Here is a 17,623-nt window from a genome sequence, read left to right on the forward strand (position 1 = left end):
TAACTGGCTCTTCTCACAGAATCTGGTTATGCTTACAAACATTATTCATTTTATGTTAATTTTTACTATATTTCTACTATATGGTGGAGTTCACCCCGGTAAATTAATTCTCAGATTAATCCAATTGGTCAAATCAATGAATACTTTCACTAATCCAAGTTGTCATTTGATTCAGAATACACATCCCATCAGCAATACTTTCCATTAGCCTTTCTTTTTAAAAAATTTGTTCTAATTAGTTATCCATGACAGTAGAATACATTTTGATATATTATACATATATGGATTTTAACTTCCCATTCTTCTGGTTGTACATGATGTGGAATTATACTGGTTGTGTATTCATCTATGTACATAGGAAAGAATGTCCAATTCATTCTACTGTCTTTCCTATTTCCATTTCCCCCCTCCCTTCATTCCCCTTTATCTATTCTGAAGTAATTCTGCTCTTTCCTCCCCTCTCCATCCAAAGGTAGCATCCACATATCAGAGAGAACATTTGACCTTTGGTTTGGGGGGATTGGTTTATTTTACTTAGCATGATAGTCTCCAGTTCCATTATTTACTGGCAAATGCCATAATTTTGTTCCTTATGGCTGAGTAGTATGCCATTATATATACATAACACATTTTCTTTATCCATTAATCTGTTGAATGGCACCTAACTAAACTAGTTCCATAGTTTAGCTATTGTGAATTGATCTTCTATAAACATTGATGTGGCTGTGTTACTGTAGTATGCTGATTTTAAGTCCTTTGGGTATAAACCAAGGAGTGGGATAGCGGGTCAAATGGTGGTTCCATTACAAGTTTTCTGAGGAATCTCCATACTGCTTTCCATAGTGATTGCACCAATTTGGAGTCCCACCAGCACCTTTCAACACGGGGTATTCCAACAACTACCACCAAGGGTTACTATATTATAAAACATCTCAATATAAACAACTGGCTTTCTTCTTTCCTTTATTTTGATCTATGTGTAACTTGATAGGGTTTCTTGGGAAATATTTAGAACTTATTATAATTCAAATACAGATTAATTATATTAAAGGGCATTCCCCATAAAAGTCAAATACTGAGAGGGGAATTAAGCATATTAATAAAACTAAAGATAGCATGACAATAATGTAAATAAGGCCATACATACGTTGATGAAAGTTTTCATCTTTATGCAATGATGCAAGTGATTATTTTCCTAAAAAAAAAAAACAATGTTATTTTAATTAACTTCTACAATTTTCCATTTACAGGTTGCTAATATTAAAAGACAAATTAAAGTATCACAGACAATTATAGTGATGGGCACAAAAATATACTTCAGAAAATCATATACTTTCATTAGGTAAGAAAGCAGTAAGAATATTCCCAATTGGTAATCCTTATTAGATGCTGACTCATCTCAGAGGTTACTTTACAATCTCATTTATTGAACACATCTTGAGGGTTATAAACTTTCTAGATCAGTGTCTTATAAGCCTTACATAAGGCAGTTGTGATTAAAAAAACAAGTAAAACACCTTCCAGTAACTCACAGAAAAGTAGCTATTCTATCCACTATGGGGGATGTATATGCACATGTGCTTTAATGAAATACTGCTTTAGTATAAAGTTCAGGAGCAAAGTTAACACAATAAGGAAAGGTAAAATAAGGTAGGAAACCCCAAAAGAAAGGAAAGGAATTTCAGGAGTGTCAGAGCTTCACAAGTAATCACATGCTTAGAGATAATAAAAATACTTTTTAAGCATAGGGGATAAAAGTCTACCAAACACATGATCAGAAAAGAGGGATAAAAAACAGAGTCAAAGGGTTAGTTTCAAGTGATTTGAGAGACACTAATAGTACAATGGACTGAGATGGGAGATACAGGTTGCAAAAAGAAATAATGTGTCTTTCTCAAGAAAGAAAAGAACTGAGAGAAATAGCTCTGGTCATAGACTGAAAGTGAAAATAACAGTGAATTTTTTTAAGTACTGCGAGTATCTATGACTGCTACCAACTTCTGAAACTTTTCTTGATTAACTCAGCACAGAAAACTCCCTCCCATTTTGAACTTCAATTGTTAAAACTACTTTCATGGCAGTCCAAACTACTAGCTCATCTCCTTCTATCAAATGTAGACCAAAAAACTAAGCTCCATGGTGTATTTTAGACTCAGAAGCTGTCAGAATCATTTTGCTAAGCCACATGGAAGGAAGACAAGCAGAGCAAACTACTGTCTGAAACACCAGCAGTTATACAGTCTACTTTTAATACAGTGGTGACAAACAAAAGTCCTTCTAGACAGGAAAGGAGAAAACACAAAACAGGGAGTTCACTGAGTATTCATTTACATTTTAAATAATAAGCAATATGTACGAACTATCATTATGTCCTGCAGTAGACATGTTTTATAAGCTTATAAAACTTCCTAAAGAATATTTCATTAATCTTGAAAGCCCTAATAAACCTGGGGATTCTGAATTGAATTTTTAAAAACACATGAAAAGCAGGCTTTGTGCATATCTATGTTAGCTTGTAAGACATTGAGTGTTAGGAAACTTAGGAAAGTGCGACTAATTAAAATGCACAGAGTATAGAAAAATGCAATTTGAATAGGACCTTTCATTTTAACCCACAACGAACCCCATAAAAAACAAAACAAAATAACCTTTTCACCTCACAGGGGTCTATATGTATTTTAGAGCAGATACCATTCACTGTACTACCCCTAAAGAAACTAAGGTCCATGTAAATGCATTATAGGTTTCCTATAATAGAAAATGCCTTTGTCAAAAAAAAAAAAAAAGGAGGCTCAGCAAGGAGACATAACAGTGTGTGATGGCACACACCTTTATTCCCAGAGACTCTGGAAACTGAGGTAGGAGGATCAGAAGTTTAAGGACAGTCTCTGCAAATTGGTGAGACCCTGTATCATATTTTTTTTTAAAAAAAAAGGACTGGGAATATAGCTCAGGTAAAACACCCCTGGTTTCTATCCCCAGTAACTAAAAAAAAATTTTAAAGACATTTTTTTAAAAAGACTCATTCCTAATTTCATACTTTTTTTCTGAAACATGGAGTATATTTTTTCTGTTTATTCATTTTTTACATAGATGCTATGGGAAGTTTTTAGGATTAGCAAAGGATAAATGTGGTTCTTGTCTGCATCACTAAGTAGGTCAAATTAGCATAGAGTCATGATTGTATGCCGCCACAATACAATCTATGAGGCAAGGTGAAAAATGTAGATTTTAGAGGTGCTTATGGATACAGGCTATGATAGGTAACAAGGATATCCCAAAATACATCTTCAGTAAATTAGAAATATATTTCTCTCACTAAATAGACCACTAGAGAGTAGTCCCAGTCTAAGATTATTCTCTTCCATTAAGTCATTCAGAGACCCAGGTTCCTTATATCTTGTTGCTTCACAATTTTGTCTTCATAATATCCCCCCTTCTTTCTCTTCCTTTCACTTTTCTTTCCTTCTTGCTCCTCCTTTTCATATCTGTATGTATCCCCTCTGTTTTTTCCTGTTTCAACTGCTTATGATCCTGAACTCTAAATAGTTGGCTGATTGCTGACCACAGATAAATGTTCTTGATGCATGTTTTTTTTATTGTATCAGGGATTGAACCTAGGGGCACTTAACCATTGAACCACATCACAAGCCCTTTTTATTTTTTATATTGAGACAGGGTCTTGCCAAGTTGTTTGGAGCCTCACTAAATTGCTGAGGCCTAGCTTTGAACTCATAATTCTACTGCCTCAGGCTGCAGAGCCACTGGGATTACAGGTGTACAGCTTCTCTATGCATTTTTTAAAAATATTCTTAGTTGTCAATGGACCTTTATTTTATTTATTTATATCCTGTGCTGAGAATTGAACCCAGTGCCTCACATGTGCTAACTAAGCACACTACCCCTAAGTCATCACTCCAGACCCCCTCTATGCATTTTTTGTTGTTTGTTTCAATTTATTTTGAATTAGGTATATATGACAGCAGAATGCATTTTGATTCATTGTACACAATTGCAGCACAACTTTTCATTTCTCTGGTGGTACATGATGTAGTGTCACACCATATGTGCAGTCATACATGTACCTAGGGTAATGATGTCCATTTCATTCCACCGTCTTTTCGGCTCTCTATGCATTTTTGGTGACTGATTTAGATATACTTGGAGATGGGAAATGTAATAATTTGATTTAAAAGTGTAATACTCTGGAATTATGAAAATGTACTGAAGGAACTGAAGGATTCAAGGACAGATTAGGTACAGTGATTATGTAATTAAAATGACAAATATAAAGGAAATGTCTTATCAAAATGTAATCACAAAAACTTGACGTCAAGGTTTCTGCAATGAAATCTACACGTCTCCATTACAAAAAATGTCTACTTTGTGGATGACTTCAAACAATTTTATACCTAAGTAAAATCATAAGCAGTTCTAACATCTTTGTCAGAAAGCACATCAATGCTTGCTTCTTCCATTCATTCTTCATCTCAGGGGCAAAAAATGTCCTACTTCCTCCCCTTTAGTATCACTAAGAGTTTCTTAGTATTCTTTTGGAGCAAATTCATTTCCTGACAGTTGAATAAATTCCACTGCACATTCATTTTCCCACATCTTTATCTAATGCCCATCTTTTCAACATATTTTGCAATATTGCACCTTCTGAACAATGAGGTTATCTGGTGGCACTGGGTGTTAACAGATGTTTGATGTGTTTCCCTCTTCAGCCTGGTGTCCACTGACTGCTCTAGATACCATGATTTTTTATTTCATGCAGACAGAAGGCAGTCATCAAGTGCAAAACTTGAGTCCCTACAAGAATTTTTGAACCATTTAAACACAATGTGATAATAATGTTTCTATATTCCATACCCTTTTTCTTCAAGTGCACGAGATTTACTCTCCATTCTGGAAGAGCTCTGCCACTGCCTCTCTTAACTTTACTAATGTGGAAAGTATCCCCAACAGCTTATTCAAATTTTAATGTGTAGCCCTCTTCCGCCTGAAGGGGATAATTTCATCTAATTCCATGCAAGTCATCACTTATGGAAAAGTTAAAGTCTCATAATAATAGTAGTACTAATCAGACTAATAATTACTGACAGTTATCACTCACTGATCGTGGGTACTATGAATATATGTTAATTTGGTGTTCGAATTTTGAAATGAGGTGTCTCCCCAAAAGCTCATGTGTGAGACAGTACAAGAAAGCTTAGAGGTAAAATGATTGGGCCATGGCCTTAACCCAATCAGTGAATTAATTCCTCATAGAGATTAACTGAGTGTTAACTGAAGGCAGGTAGGGTGTGGCTGGAGGAGGTAGATCACTGGGTGCCTGCCTTTGGGGGTTGTATTTGCTGTGATGAGGACAGCTCTCCCTCTGCTTCATGGTGGCCATGTCTTGAACCACTTTCCTCCACCACACTTTTCCACCATGATGACTTGCCACACCTTGGGCCTAGAACAATGGAGTTAGCCATCTATGGACTAAGACCTCTGAAACCATGAGCCCCAAATAAACTTTTCCTCCTCTAATAGTTCTTTTCAGATTTTTTGGTTACAGTGGCAAAACAGTTGAATGAAACATTTGGTTACCTCCATGTTATTTTTAGTTACTTAAACCCTCTTACAATATATTTGTCAGCCAAGTGTGTTGATTTGTTCTTAAACACTACAGAAATATGTGGTGAGGTTGTAAAAATTCCATTTTCATAAAGAAATTTGACACTAGAGTTGAATTAGGGATACCAAATTTAAATGTGCATGCCTGTTTTTCTCTTGTGATTTTGTTCTCTTGAAATTTGAGTACATGTTGTCATATCTTGTAGGAGTAGTGTCCTTAACTGTGAGCTTAATATAACCTATCCCTTGCATTACTTTTTTTTTCTTTAGTATTCTTATATAAATCTCTGATTCCAAAACTACCTGTGATTTGATATTAGCAAAGATTGCTTAACATATATCCCAGTATTTATTTTTTTTGGTAAAATATCTTGAGGCAGTCCCAAGGGAACTTTCATTATTGGTCTGGTGTGTGTGTGAGAGAGAGAGAGAGAGAGAGAGAGAGAGAGAGAGAGAGAGAAATTGCTTTTTTTTTCTTTTCCGAATATAGCTTTTGGAAAACGAACCATTCAGTTTAACTAATGACAAAAGATAAATATGTTTTGTAAATCATTTTGCTTTTATCTTAAATGGGGAGTCTTTGTCAAAACACTTATCTTTACTATGACCATAGAGTAATTTTAATATACATGATTAATGGTGCAAATGAAATTAAAGTCCCCCTACTACTCGACATCTTATTTAAGAAAAGAGTGCTCACTATTTCCTAATTGCAACAAGTAAGATCTCTGGATGCAGATGCTTTTTAATTAGGGGGATTTTTTTTCTTTTAATTAAAAAAAGCGTTTTTTAAAAATTTTCAATAAGTTTAAGAGTGTCCTCTAGTGGAGAGAGAGACTGATCTCAGCAGTTTTCGAAATGGCTAAATGATATCTAATTAGAAAAAGCTTGCACTGTATAACAAATGTCTCTCCCTACTTAGCTGATTGGAATTTACTGGTTGAAGGAAAAATGTATTATTTTTCCTCTAAGACCTCCTCACAATGTGGCCTAGTTGAAAGCTTGTGGCGTGACAAGCATTGTTCTCATTTTAGATAGCAAATGATTTTTTATGATCAATTTTAGTGCTTCCTTCTGAACCTGGTATGATTGAGCTGACAGTGCACCTTTCTGTCAAAAAGGCAGCAGAAGCATTTAGTGCAATTTACTGTAGCTTTTACAGATATCTACTTAAAGCAGCAAGAATACTATTATCTTCAGGACTCAAGCCCTGGCTGACTGATACATCTGATGTGTGGGTCCCTAGGCCTTAGCTTAAATTTATCTGTTATTTGAAGGAAAACAAAAAGACAACATTAAGAAGAAAATTAAATAAGTTTATCTCTCTCTTCTCTGAAACTTGTGGAATTCTGATGTTAATTCCTTTTATTTGTGGTTAAGTGTAGCAAATAGCCTTAGTGCTGTCAGGTGAGTATTAGAGATAAGACCTAGAGGTGTTTTTTCAATATCTAAATGGAAGAGGATAAGGGAAAGCTATGGTACTTGGCTCCTACATCATGTGCTAGGATTGCCTTATAAGAAATTGCACGTTCCAGAAAGTTAGAGAATGAAAAAAGAGATGGGTAGTTGTTCTTGATAACAAGTTAAATAGTTTTGACTTAAACAGAAGCATAGATAAAATTTTATTGCTGATTCTTCTATTTGAAAAATGAAAGAGAAATAAGAGAGTATTCATGAAATCAATTGATAACCCGACAAATGTCAGAGCCGTATTGTATGTATATAAATATTGCTTATTTTTTATATTTATTTTTTTAGTCTTAGGTAGACACAATATCATTATTTTACATTTATGTGGTGCTGAGGAATCAACCCAGTGCCTCATGCATGCTAGGTAACCACAACCCCAGCCCAAATGTTGCTTATTTTAATGGCAGTGATAAGCTAGAACCAAGCATAGTATTCCTTTTAACAAATAATTTTCAGAAAAACATACAATTATGATTGTTTTTTACCTTTATTTTTATGTGGTGCTGAGGATTGAATCCAGTGCCTCACACATGTTAAGTGAGCACTCTACCACTGAGCCACAACCCCAGCCCTATAATCACGATTCTTAACACAGATATAAGAATGGATAAGTTTTCATATAAATATTTCTCATAGGATATGAGGGGACTAAGCAGATATCTTACCAGGTTCAAAGAAGAAGTCAAAACAATAAATTTACATGGAGGAGTAAGGGAGTATTGAGATGAATTGCAACTGGGGATAACATTGTGTCTTCCATAGATTGCAGATTAAGGGAGAGAGAAGAGAGTCAGTTAAATCACTGTCAGAAAGGAGAGAATATGCATATTTATCAGTTACCTACACTTTACAAAGCATCAAATATAGCTTGAAAACAAAAAAGAGAAATAATTTGATAACCCAGAGAGGTGCATCATAGACCAAAGAGTAATTTTCCATTGAAAAACATTTCTTTCTACATTTGTTTGGAGAGAGACTATATTTTTGCAGCTTGGATTGATTCCTCAGTGAGCCATTTGTACAGCCCTGTGAACACCAGTTACTATTCTACCTGTCAATGTTATTATTGTGAAACTTCTTTTGCTTTATTCTTCCCTGGCATCCCTGACATTGCTTCCTGCTTATGGGCCCTGTCCTAAAGATTTTCAATTTAGTTGTTTTTCTTAGCTCTATTTCTACCTTATACAAAAAGTCCAAGGTAAAAATAAATTGTTCTAGACAATTAACTGTAACCACTTGCATGAAAATGACTTGGAAATGCTTGTTAAAAATTCAAAACCCTAGAACACTCCAAACTTGTCTTACCAAAATCTGGTAAGGAGTGAAGCTAAATTTTTTGACAATAAGTTTGGGACTCACTGGTTTAAGTAAAAAAAATAGCAACATCTGAAGAAATATTTCTCCAAGATAAATAACAATATAGAATACATAAGAGGATAAAATAAAAACTGATATGAAGGTAAAAATTTGCAAAAAGGAACAAAGTTAATGGCAGTATTAAGAACTGCAATAAGTAACCTTCCCCAGAGTTTCTATCAAAATCTGACCATGATTATTAACAAGTCAAATACCTGGAATACCAATCTATAAATGCTTAGCATGATACCTAGAACAACTATTAATAGATTGATATTCAAGGTATTCAACATGTTAATAATCATTGCCAGATTTTGATAGAAACTCTGGGGAAGGTTACTATTAACACAGACACACATTAGATTACAAACATAATAAAGTTCATAATCACTGTTTTAATTTTCTTTGTTTTTTTCATTGTACTGAAATTTTAATATTTATATAAATAGATTTGTCAAAGTAGAAATCCTCTATCATTTCTAGATTAAAATTCTAAGAATTTACTTTTCCTATACACATTACAAAATAATATATTTCCCCTAAATAGTATATTTGTTATGTAATAATATATAACTCTATAATAAACCTCACACTCATTTTTTGTATCTTTTGAAACTACTTACTTGTTTCCAGATTATATTCAATTCTGATAACTCATTGCTTGGAATAAAATTTGGTACTGTTTCTAAGCACTATAATTGATTTCAAAGAGATATGCAGTATCTCTACCTATGGAACAAACACAATTGTTAATATTATTTTTAAATAAAATTTTTGTTTGTTTGGACAAACAACATACTGTCTAGTCCTATCATCATTATAATTCTTTAGGATAATTGTTCAGCAACTTCATAATTTTGTTGAGTTCTACATTTTATTGGAATTTGTCAGCAACAACATTAAATCTAAAATATACCTTGGGAGTTGACTTGTTTGATTATTTATTGCTGGTATAAATAAGATCTCTTCAATTTTCTAATTAGTAACTGTAAATCGTGTATTTTTTTTTTTATTTTTAAATGTCATAGGCCATAGCTAACCACAGAATGTTCTTACTGAGGATGAAAAAATTATGAAAATAATTCAATGTCTTTTTAAAAATAAGATTAAAAATAATTTCAATGAGTAATAGTGAGTGTAATACATATTTCACTATTGTCATGTATGTAAAAAATAAATAAAAATAATTTTAAATTATATTAATTTGGTAAAAAATCATTGAGTATCTACAAATCATCTAGTCAAAAAAATAACCAAGGTTATCAAACTTACTCCGATAATTTGTTCCAATTTTTTCCTCTAAATTGCCTTTGTCAATGATTATGGCTGTAGATTCCCCAATATGCTGAGGCAGACCCCTCTATAATTTGAGGCAGACTTTATCTAATTTTTAAATGTCATAAGGAAGATTTTAATAATTTTAGAATTAATACTTGTTATAATTAATGATTATAGAGTTAATTCTTATTGTTTTTGCATATTCTGACTCTTTCTTAAGGGTATTTTTTTTCTGGACCTAAAGTTCTACTCAAATATATTTAGAGGTTGGGCAGCCTCTTCTTTAGGCATTACCATCTAAACTGTGTCCAACAGGATGGTGTCGTATTTTAAGCATGAGTTTTCTGTTTAGTATAACTCAAACCTTACAGATTTTTATATTTTGGAATACAAATACAAAATAATATTATAACAGGTGGAAAATTTTAAACTTTGTTAGAAAATGAAAAATCTCCTTTTCAAAAGAAGTCAAATGTTTTTCTGAATTCATAAGGAGACAATTCTATAATCTACAAATAATAATTTTATGGTTCTTTCAAAACATTACATTGCTTTTTTCATGTCTTATTGCATCAGCAGATCCTTTAAAACATTTTCATATCCAAATAAGACCAACAGGTATACTTTTATGCAATTGAAAGGTGATGGTACTGTTACCAATTATCTAAGGGTTCCTTTGCTCAATTCAAATAGAAATCTTGCATAGAAAAGGTATACCTCCTTTAATGTTAGCAGCTCTGAGCTTTGAGTGCCAGTGGTTTCCAGTGCTTAGTGTTAGAGGTTTCTCCCTGTTGTTATTGCAGCTTGAGCTAAAAACTTCTCTTATAGCTGGAGTTTTTCCCAGCAGCTTTTCCTGAAGGTTCTGGCAGCTCTCTGCAACATTCTGGCTGCAACATGTATTGGTGATAAGCCTTGGTGTTATCAGCTCTGGCTGCTGGCAACTGTCAGTACCAGCTCCCCTCAGTATTACCAGCTGTGAGTCCAACCAGGTCCAATAGAAATCTTCTTGAGATAGAAATCACAAATAGGCAAAATAAAATCATCCAAAAGAGGTTTTACTTGGAGTTATGCCACATGAGGGGAAACAGAACATGGACTTATTTGATAAGGATAAGAGAAGAGCCAGTTATAAAGACAAAAAGGATAGACTCACTCATATGCTTAGTGTCCTGCTGGCTAACCATAGACTTACTTTTTGATCTTGGGGAGGGGAGGGACTGCTCAAAAAGTAAAGTGAAGACATCTGAAATGACTGCAGAGTGGTGGAGTATTCTAGAGATGCAGATAATAATAAATGTTGGCAAGCATGTGGAGAAATTAGAAACTTCAAACATTAATGTAAAATGGCACAACCACTGAAAAACAGTTCTGCACATCCTAAAAGATTTAAATATTAAATTGTCTCATGACTCAACAATTTCAATCCCAAGTATGTATGCAAGAAATTTTAAAACATACAAAGCTTGTATGAAAATATTCAGAGCAGAAGTATTCATAATAGCCAAAGGGTTGGGGATGTGCCTTAGTGGTAGAGCACTTGCCTATAATGTTCAAGGCCTTGGGTTCAGTCCTCAGTACTGCAAACATAAAAATTATATATATATATGTGTGTGTGTGTGTGTGTGTGTGTGTGTGTGTGTGTGTATGGATATATATATTATATGTATGTGTATATATATATATATATATATATATACATATTATATGTATGTATATATATATAATATAGTAGTATACTGGTAACTGTTTTATAATTGGCTCCCCAAATGAAGTTCTGTCATGATATTTAAGCTATTCCCATCACTATTTTAAGTATAGACAATAAATAAAATAATAAATAATAAATCATTAGCCTCATTCATTGCATTTAACAATTTATAGGGTAAATACTCCCACCATGGCTGATTTCAATTTATGAACATAATGTTACTGTCACTGATTGTGCAGTAATATAATATTATATAGTATTTTCTTTATTTTTGTATCAGGGATTTAACCCAGGGGCACTTGACCACTAAGCCACATCTCTAGCCCTTTTTTATATTTTAAATTTTAAGACAGGTTCTGGCTAAGTTACCACAGGCCTCTCTAAGTTGCTGAGACTGTCCTCAAACTTGTAATCCTCCTGCTTCAGCCTTTCAAACTGCTGGGATTACAAGTGTGCACCATTATATAGTATTTCCAACATGTAGATACTATCATTGTAAATATAACTAATTTATTTTTTTAAGTAAATTAGTTATAGATGGACACAATATCTTTATTTTGTTTATTTTTACATGGTGCTGAGGATCGAACCCAACACCTCACATGTGTGAGGCAAGTGCTCTGCCACTAAGCCACAACCTCAGTCCCTGTAAATAACTTTTGAGTATCTATTTTAATATAATTTATTTCATTGTGTTCCTGTAATTTAATGTTTTTGTAGTGCTGCAGATCAAACCCAGAGCCTCAAGCATGTCAGGGCAGTTTTCTACCCTTAAGCTACACTCCATCCTATAATTTAATTTTTTTTTTTTTGTACTGGGGATTGAACCTATGGGAATTTTGTCACTCTGCTACATCCCCAACCCTTTTTATTTTTAGTTTATTTTGAAACCAGGCCTTCCTAAGTTGCTTAGGACCTTGCAAACTTGCTGAGGCTGACCTCAAACTTGTAATCCTCCTGCCTTGGTAATAGTTGGGATTACAGTTGTATGTCACCACACCTGGCCCATAATTTATTTTATTTTATTTTATTTATTTACTTTTTTGGGATTGAACCCAGGGATGCTTAACCCTGAGCCACATCCCAGCCCTTTTTTATTTTTTTTTATTTTGAAATGGGGTCTTGCTAAGTTGCTCACAGCCTTGCTAAATTGCTAAGGCTGGCTTTGAATTAATGGTCCTCTTGCCTCAGCCTCCCAAGTCATTTGATTATAGCAGTGTGCCAATGTACCTGGCCCATAATTTAATTTTTAATGACTGTATTTAATAACCTGCTTATAGAATTTCTGAAAATTTAATACAAGTTGGTAAGGACCATCTCCAACACACCACTGAAATGATACCTGAATGAGGAGATCATATTTTGCAATGAGTAGGGTAGTTTAAAAGGTAGATTTGGTCTATTGAGATATGTAGACATGTAGTCTTTAATGAATGAAATTTTGAAAGGGGAAAATAAGGTAAAATGAAAGTTCAAAAGATACTAAGCAAATTATTAACTTGAAATTATTTATTGAATTTCTAATATATTCAATACACTATAATCAGTCCTGGTAATACAAAGGCAAATACAGATATAATTTTTGCCTTTGGAGAATGTATACTCTAGTTGCTAGATTAGACATGCAAGCACAGAAAATACTGCAAGGACTATATTATGATGAAATACAGATACTTTCCAATAGGAATAGAAAAAGAAAGGACAGACTTAACATTTTTTCACAAGGAAAACCAGTTTTTTTTGGAAAGGTGTTATTTGAGTTGGGACTTAATGGATAAGGAGTACATTAGTTGAAAATGAAGAGAATTCCAAGAAAAGTGTAATCCCACTTAATTAGCCCAAGGTATAAACACAGTGACATCATTTTTATTTTCTTAATGACTATTTGTTATCATTCCTTATGTATTTGCTCCTATTGTGTGGACATACACCATCTTTCCTGAGGCCCCACCTTGCCCCATGAATTTCTACCAAATCCTGGTTCAGCCTAAGAGAAAGGGATGACTGTCCTTCATTCCTTGTTACAAACACATGGTGATATGCACTTGGGCTCCAAGGTCACAGCTCTCAAGCATATTTAATTGGTCACCATTTCCATAATAAACAGTACTGGATGGACCTAGATTTTCTCAGCAGCATTTAGACCCTGGCATATAATCTCAGATATGAACTTGACTTCACCAACCTTCTCTAAGGACTGATTCCACTGGGATTCTAGTGTGTTGCTTGCTAACAAAGCTATGCACAAGAAGGAGAGTGGTGCCTTTTGCTCAGTAACACAAATTGGTACAATTAAGAGAAACCACTGAAAAATCTCTTCACAGAACAGCATTGCTCAAATTGACTTTCTATCTTGCCTATATTGAGAAGCAGCTGGCAGCTCCCCCAAATCAATCAATTCCTCCCCGCTCTCTCATAGCAAACATACACAAATATATATAATATATATTAGTCTCTACTTTGATATGCTCCCTATTATCACACTGATAACATCATAATGCTCTGCAGTTATTGTAACCACCTACGCTTTATCCTTTTCTAAATTATATAGAAATAATCTGATCTTTGCAGTGACTATTTCTTGTGTGATCCTGGAGCATTGTAACATTCTTAATCCTTCTCAATTCTCTCTGATCTAATCCTAAGTTTGAAAATACAGTAAGAGTAATTCCCTTAGAAGATAGATGATTCCCTTAGAAGATAAATGTGATAATGTCTGTGCTCTATTTGAAACCCTTCCCCAGCTTTCCACTGCTCTTAAATGAAAGCCTCAACTCTTCACCATGTCCTACATAGAAGAACAGGGCTGCTTCTGCTCTAGCCTCATCAATGCTCTGCCCTCTCCTCACCCTCTATTTGCTCTACTCCAGCCTCCCATGTATATTTCTGCTGCAGCCACTCTGAGCTCATTTTATTTCCCCTACATTTCCCTGAGTTATTCTTACTAATGCTCTTTCTTCTTTGCCTGCAGTGCTTATCTGTTTTTTCCTTCCATTCTTGTCTATTATTTCCATGAATTGTACCCTCTGATCCACAAGAAGAAGCCCAACCCAAGTCTGAGTGGAGTTCTTCTAGGTGCTTTTATGGCACTGCAGATATACTCAATACTGGAGCTCGAAGCAAAGTGGGTATTCAAAGACCCCACATGAGCTTCGATGACTAACAAAGCACAACATTATCCGCATGAGTACAGGAGCCATTTCCTAGGTCTGCCATAACAAGGCCTGCAAGTTAAAGAAATGGAAAGTAGTTTAGCTGAGAAAGAAGGGTAATGTGAGAGAATAATTCAAGTCCCAATGAGTGCTTCAAGTTGCCTCTCTGTTCAGAAATGTCAGGGTGAATTTCTAATAGTGTGATCAATATTTATAAGTCCCCATATTTAGCAAAATTGTATTGTAAAATTAGTCAATCTCTAGAGATTTCTATTTATGATTTCTAAGCATTAAGTCCCACCTCAAAACTTGAACTTGATCTCTTAAATCACAGATAAATTATTTATATATACATTTTTATTTTTTATTTTTTTGGTACAGGGGATTGAACTCAGAGGCACTCAACCAAGCTTTTTTTTTTCTTTTTTTGTATTTTATAGAGAGACAGGGTCTCACTGAGTTGCTTAGTGCCTCGCTTTTGCTGAGGCTGGCTTTGAATTCACAATCCTCTTGCCTCAGCCTCCTGAGCCCCTGGGATTAAGGTGTGAAGCACCATGCCCAGTATGTATCTTTTTAAACCCCTGAAATATATCATGATTCTGATTTGAAACTTGCTGTTGAATTTATGACTACTTGACAGTATAACAGGTAATCCAGTTACATAAAAAGAACTAATGTTCTCATGAAAACATAAGATATTTGATTTAAGAGCATTTTATAATTTTGGTCAATACTTTCCATAGAAATTTGTAGTTGACTCCCAGTCAGTAAGATTGATATTCATTTATCAATTTTGTTGTGTAAATATCCTCCAAAAGAGAGAGGAATTCCATATTAAAATATTTCAAGACTATTTATGTACAATAACTAATAATGAAAGATCCTTCTAGAAGCTCCATTTTGCCACTTAAAAGCTGCTAGATAATTTCTGGACTTGCCTTATGTGGTCATCAGTGATAACTATTATATATAGAATCAAAGTCGGGGAGGAAACTCTTGGAGAACATGTGGACATGAACAAAGATAAAAGCAGAAGGATTATAATTTGCCATGTTAAAATATTATAAGAGCAAGTTTTTAAATAACTCCTCTTATCCAACACACATAATTAAGAGAACAAGACTAATTTTAACCAAAAAAAATGTTTTTTTGTAGAAGTAAATTACAAAATACCCATGCCTGCTTTCTAAGCAAGTATATCTCAATGAATTTTGCCTTTCTCTGTGTTCATGTTGTAGAAATGGTCATAAGCGCAATTTTGAAAGATTTTAAAGATATTAACTAATAATATAACTCAGAGCATACTTCTGAGATTTCCAGTACTGAGGAATTTCCTTCTTTGCACTTTAAAATCATAGAGTTATCAGGACCCTCTAGTAATATTCTCATAATATATGGCTACAACTAATTGAAAAAGTTTTCTCAAGATTTCCCTTTCCCCATTGCAACTGGAGTAGGCTCTTACTTCACCCCATATCACCTCCTAATTTCTGACTCCATTTCATAAAACTATTGTGTGTTAGAATATTTTAGTTTTGTAGTGCTGGCTGAGGTTTGGGTAAACCAGGTATTTACAAAATGGCACAAACCATTCTGCAGGCATTAACTTCACTTCCACCTTTTAGTGTGGGACTTTCACTTATTAAGTAGTCAACTAACCTGTGTTCACCATTATAATAGTCCTTCCTGAGCACCATAGTGAAATTCACAGTAGTAGTGTTGATTTTATCCCTAATGAAAATCCCAAACATTTACTAACATGAATTGTTTATTTGTTTTTAAATACATGTTTCTATCTAGAGATGTATTAAAATGATATTCTTTATAAGAAAAAATTCTTAACAGCATTTGCTTGGTTTCCCAGATTTATAGTTTATTTTCTTTTTCAGCTAAACAGTGTGCTCCCTTTCCATTTCCTGCATTTAAAAATAAGAAACATTTCCTACCTGCCTTATAGAATGTTGTAGTTATGAATGTTATGTACCCTCTGATATCATGCCTCTAGAAGGGCACATTACCTCTGTGGTATCCTTCCCAATAATTCATAACCTCAATCTAATCATGAGAAAACATCAGGTAAACTTAATTGGAAGAACATTCCATAGAATAACTGACTGGTCTTCTTCTAAATCTTATAAGTAACTCTCATTCCATTAAATAAGCAATTCTGTAAAAAAGCACACATTCTATAAATTTAACAAAGATGGGAAAATACCTGAAAAAAATATTCTTTTAGAAAGATGTTTCATTAAATCAACAAAGTATTCAAAATGTTACCTTCCAGTTTGCCTAAAATAAGTGTGTACAAATAGTTTTATGACACATTTCCATCACTTCTCTCCACAGGTGACTCGGCTAATCTAACCTGCAGAGCTTTCTTTGGGTACAGTGGAGATGTCAGTCCTTTAATTTATTGGATGAAAGGAGAGAAGTTTATTGAAGATCTTGATGAAAATCGAGTTTGGGAAAGTGACATTAGGTAAAATAATTTTTTTCTTTTAACTTGTACATTCATTCAAGTTAACATTTGCTCTGTGAATGAATAAAAAGTTAACTACTCACTCCCCAAAAGTTATTTTTTTTTGGTTTCCTATTATCATAATTAAAATACTATAATATTTGAGGACAAGGAAACAAAGTTCTATTAAGAAACTGATTATGGAATTGTAAAATATGAATTCCATTTGCAAAGAATTTAAAAGAACTTTTAAAAGATGTGCTTCACTAAAGAATATACTTAGTATGAGACTAAAATACTATTAAATAGAGAAAATATAGAAGCCCATTCTATCTTTGGAAAAAATCAGTGAGCCTTTTTTTGTAAAAGCTTTTTTTTTAATTATTGAGAGGAAACATGAACAAGACACAAGGACTCAAACAAAATATCCATCATTTCCTTTTATGTTTTTATATATTTAAGATACAAAGTAGAATATAAAACACTTGATGGAGTGACAAAGGATTTATAAAACATTTTAATAATCTTTCTCAGTCTGACTTTCAGGTCTAAATATTTATTTAATAGAAATGATATGAA

At 33.7% G+C, this 17,623-nt stretch overlaps 1 protein-coding gene across 1 annotated transcript in view; it reads left to right on the plus strand.

Annotated features, from left to right (window-relative positions):
* IL1RAPL1 (interleukin 1 receptor accessory protein like 1) overlaps nucleotides 1–17,623 on the plus strand; it is a gene marked incomplete at both ends in the record, with an annotated part of 1,105,883 nt that overhangs the window by 1,045,009 nt on the left and 43,251 nt on the right. The window contains one exon of the mRNA XM_081278170.1: nucleotides 16,933–17,065. Within this exon, the coding sequence (XP_081134296.1) occupies nucleotides 16,933–17,065 (133 nt within the window). The remainder of the gene's footprint in view (nucleotides 1–16,932; nucleotides 17,066–17,623) is intronic.

Source organism: Spermophilus citellus (genome assembly GCF_964194105.1).
Source record: "Spermophilus citellus genome assembly, chromosome: X".
NCBI classification, from domain to species: domain Eukaryota; kingdom Metazoa; phylum Chordata; class Mammalia; order Rodentia; family Sciuridae; genus Spermophilus; species Spermophilus citellus.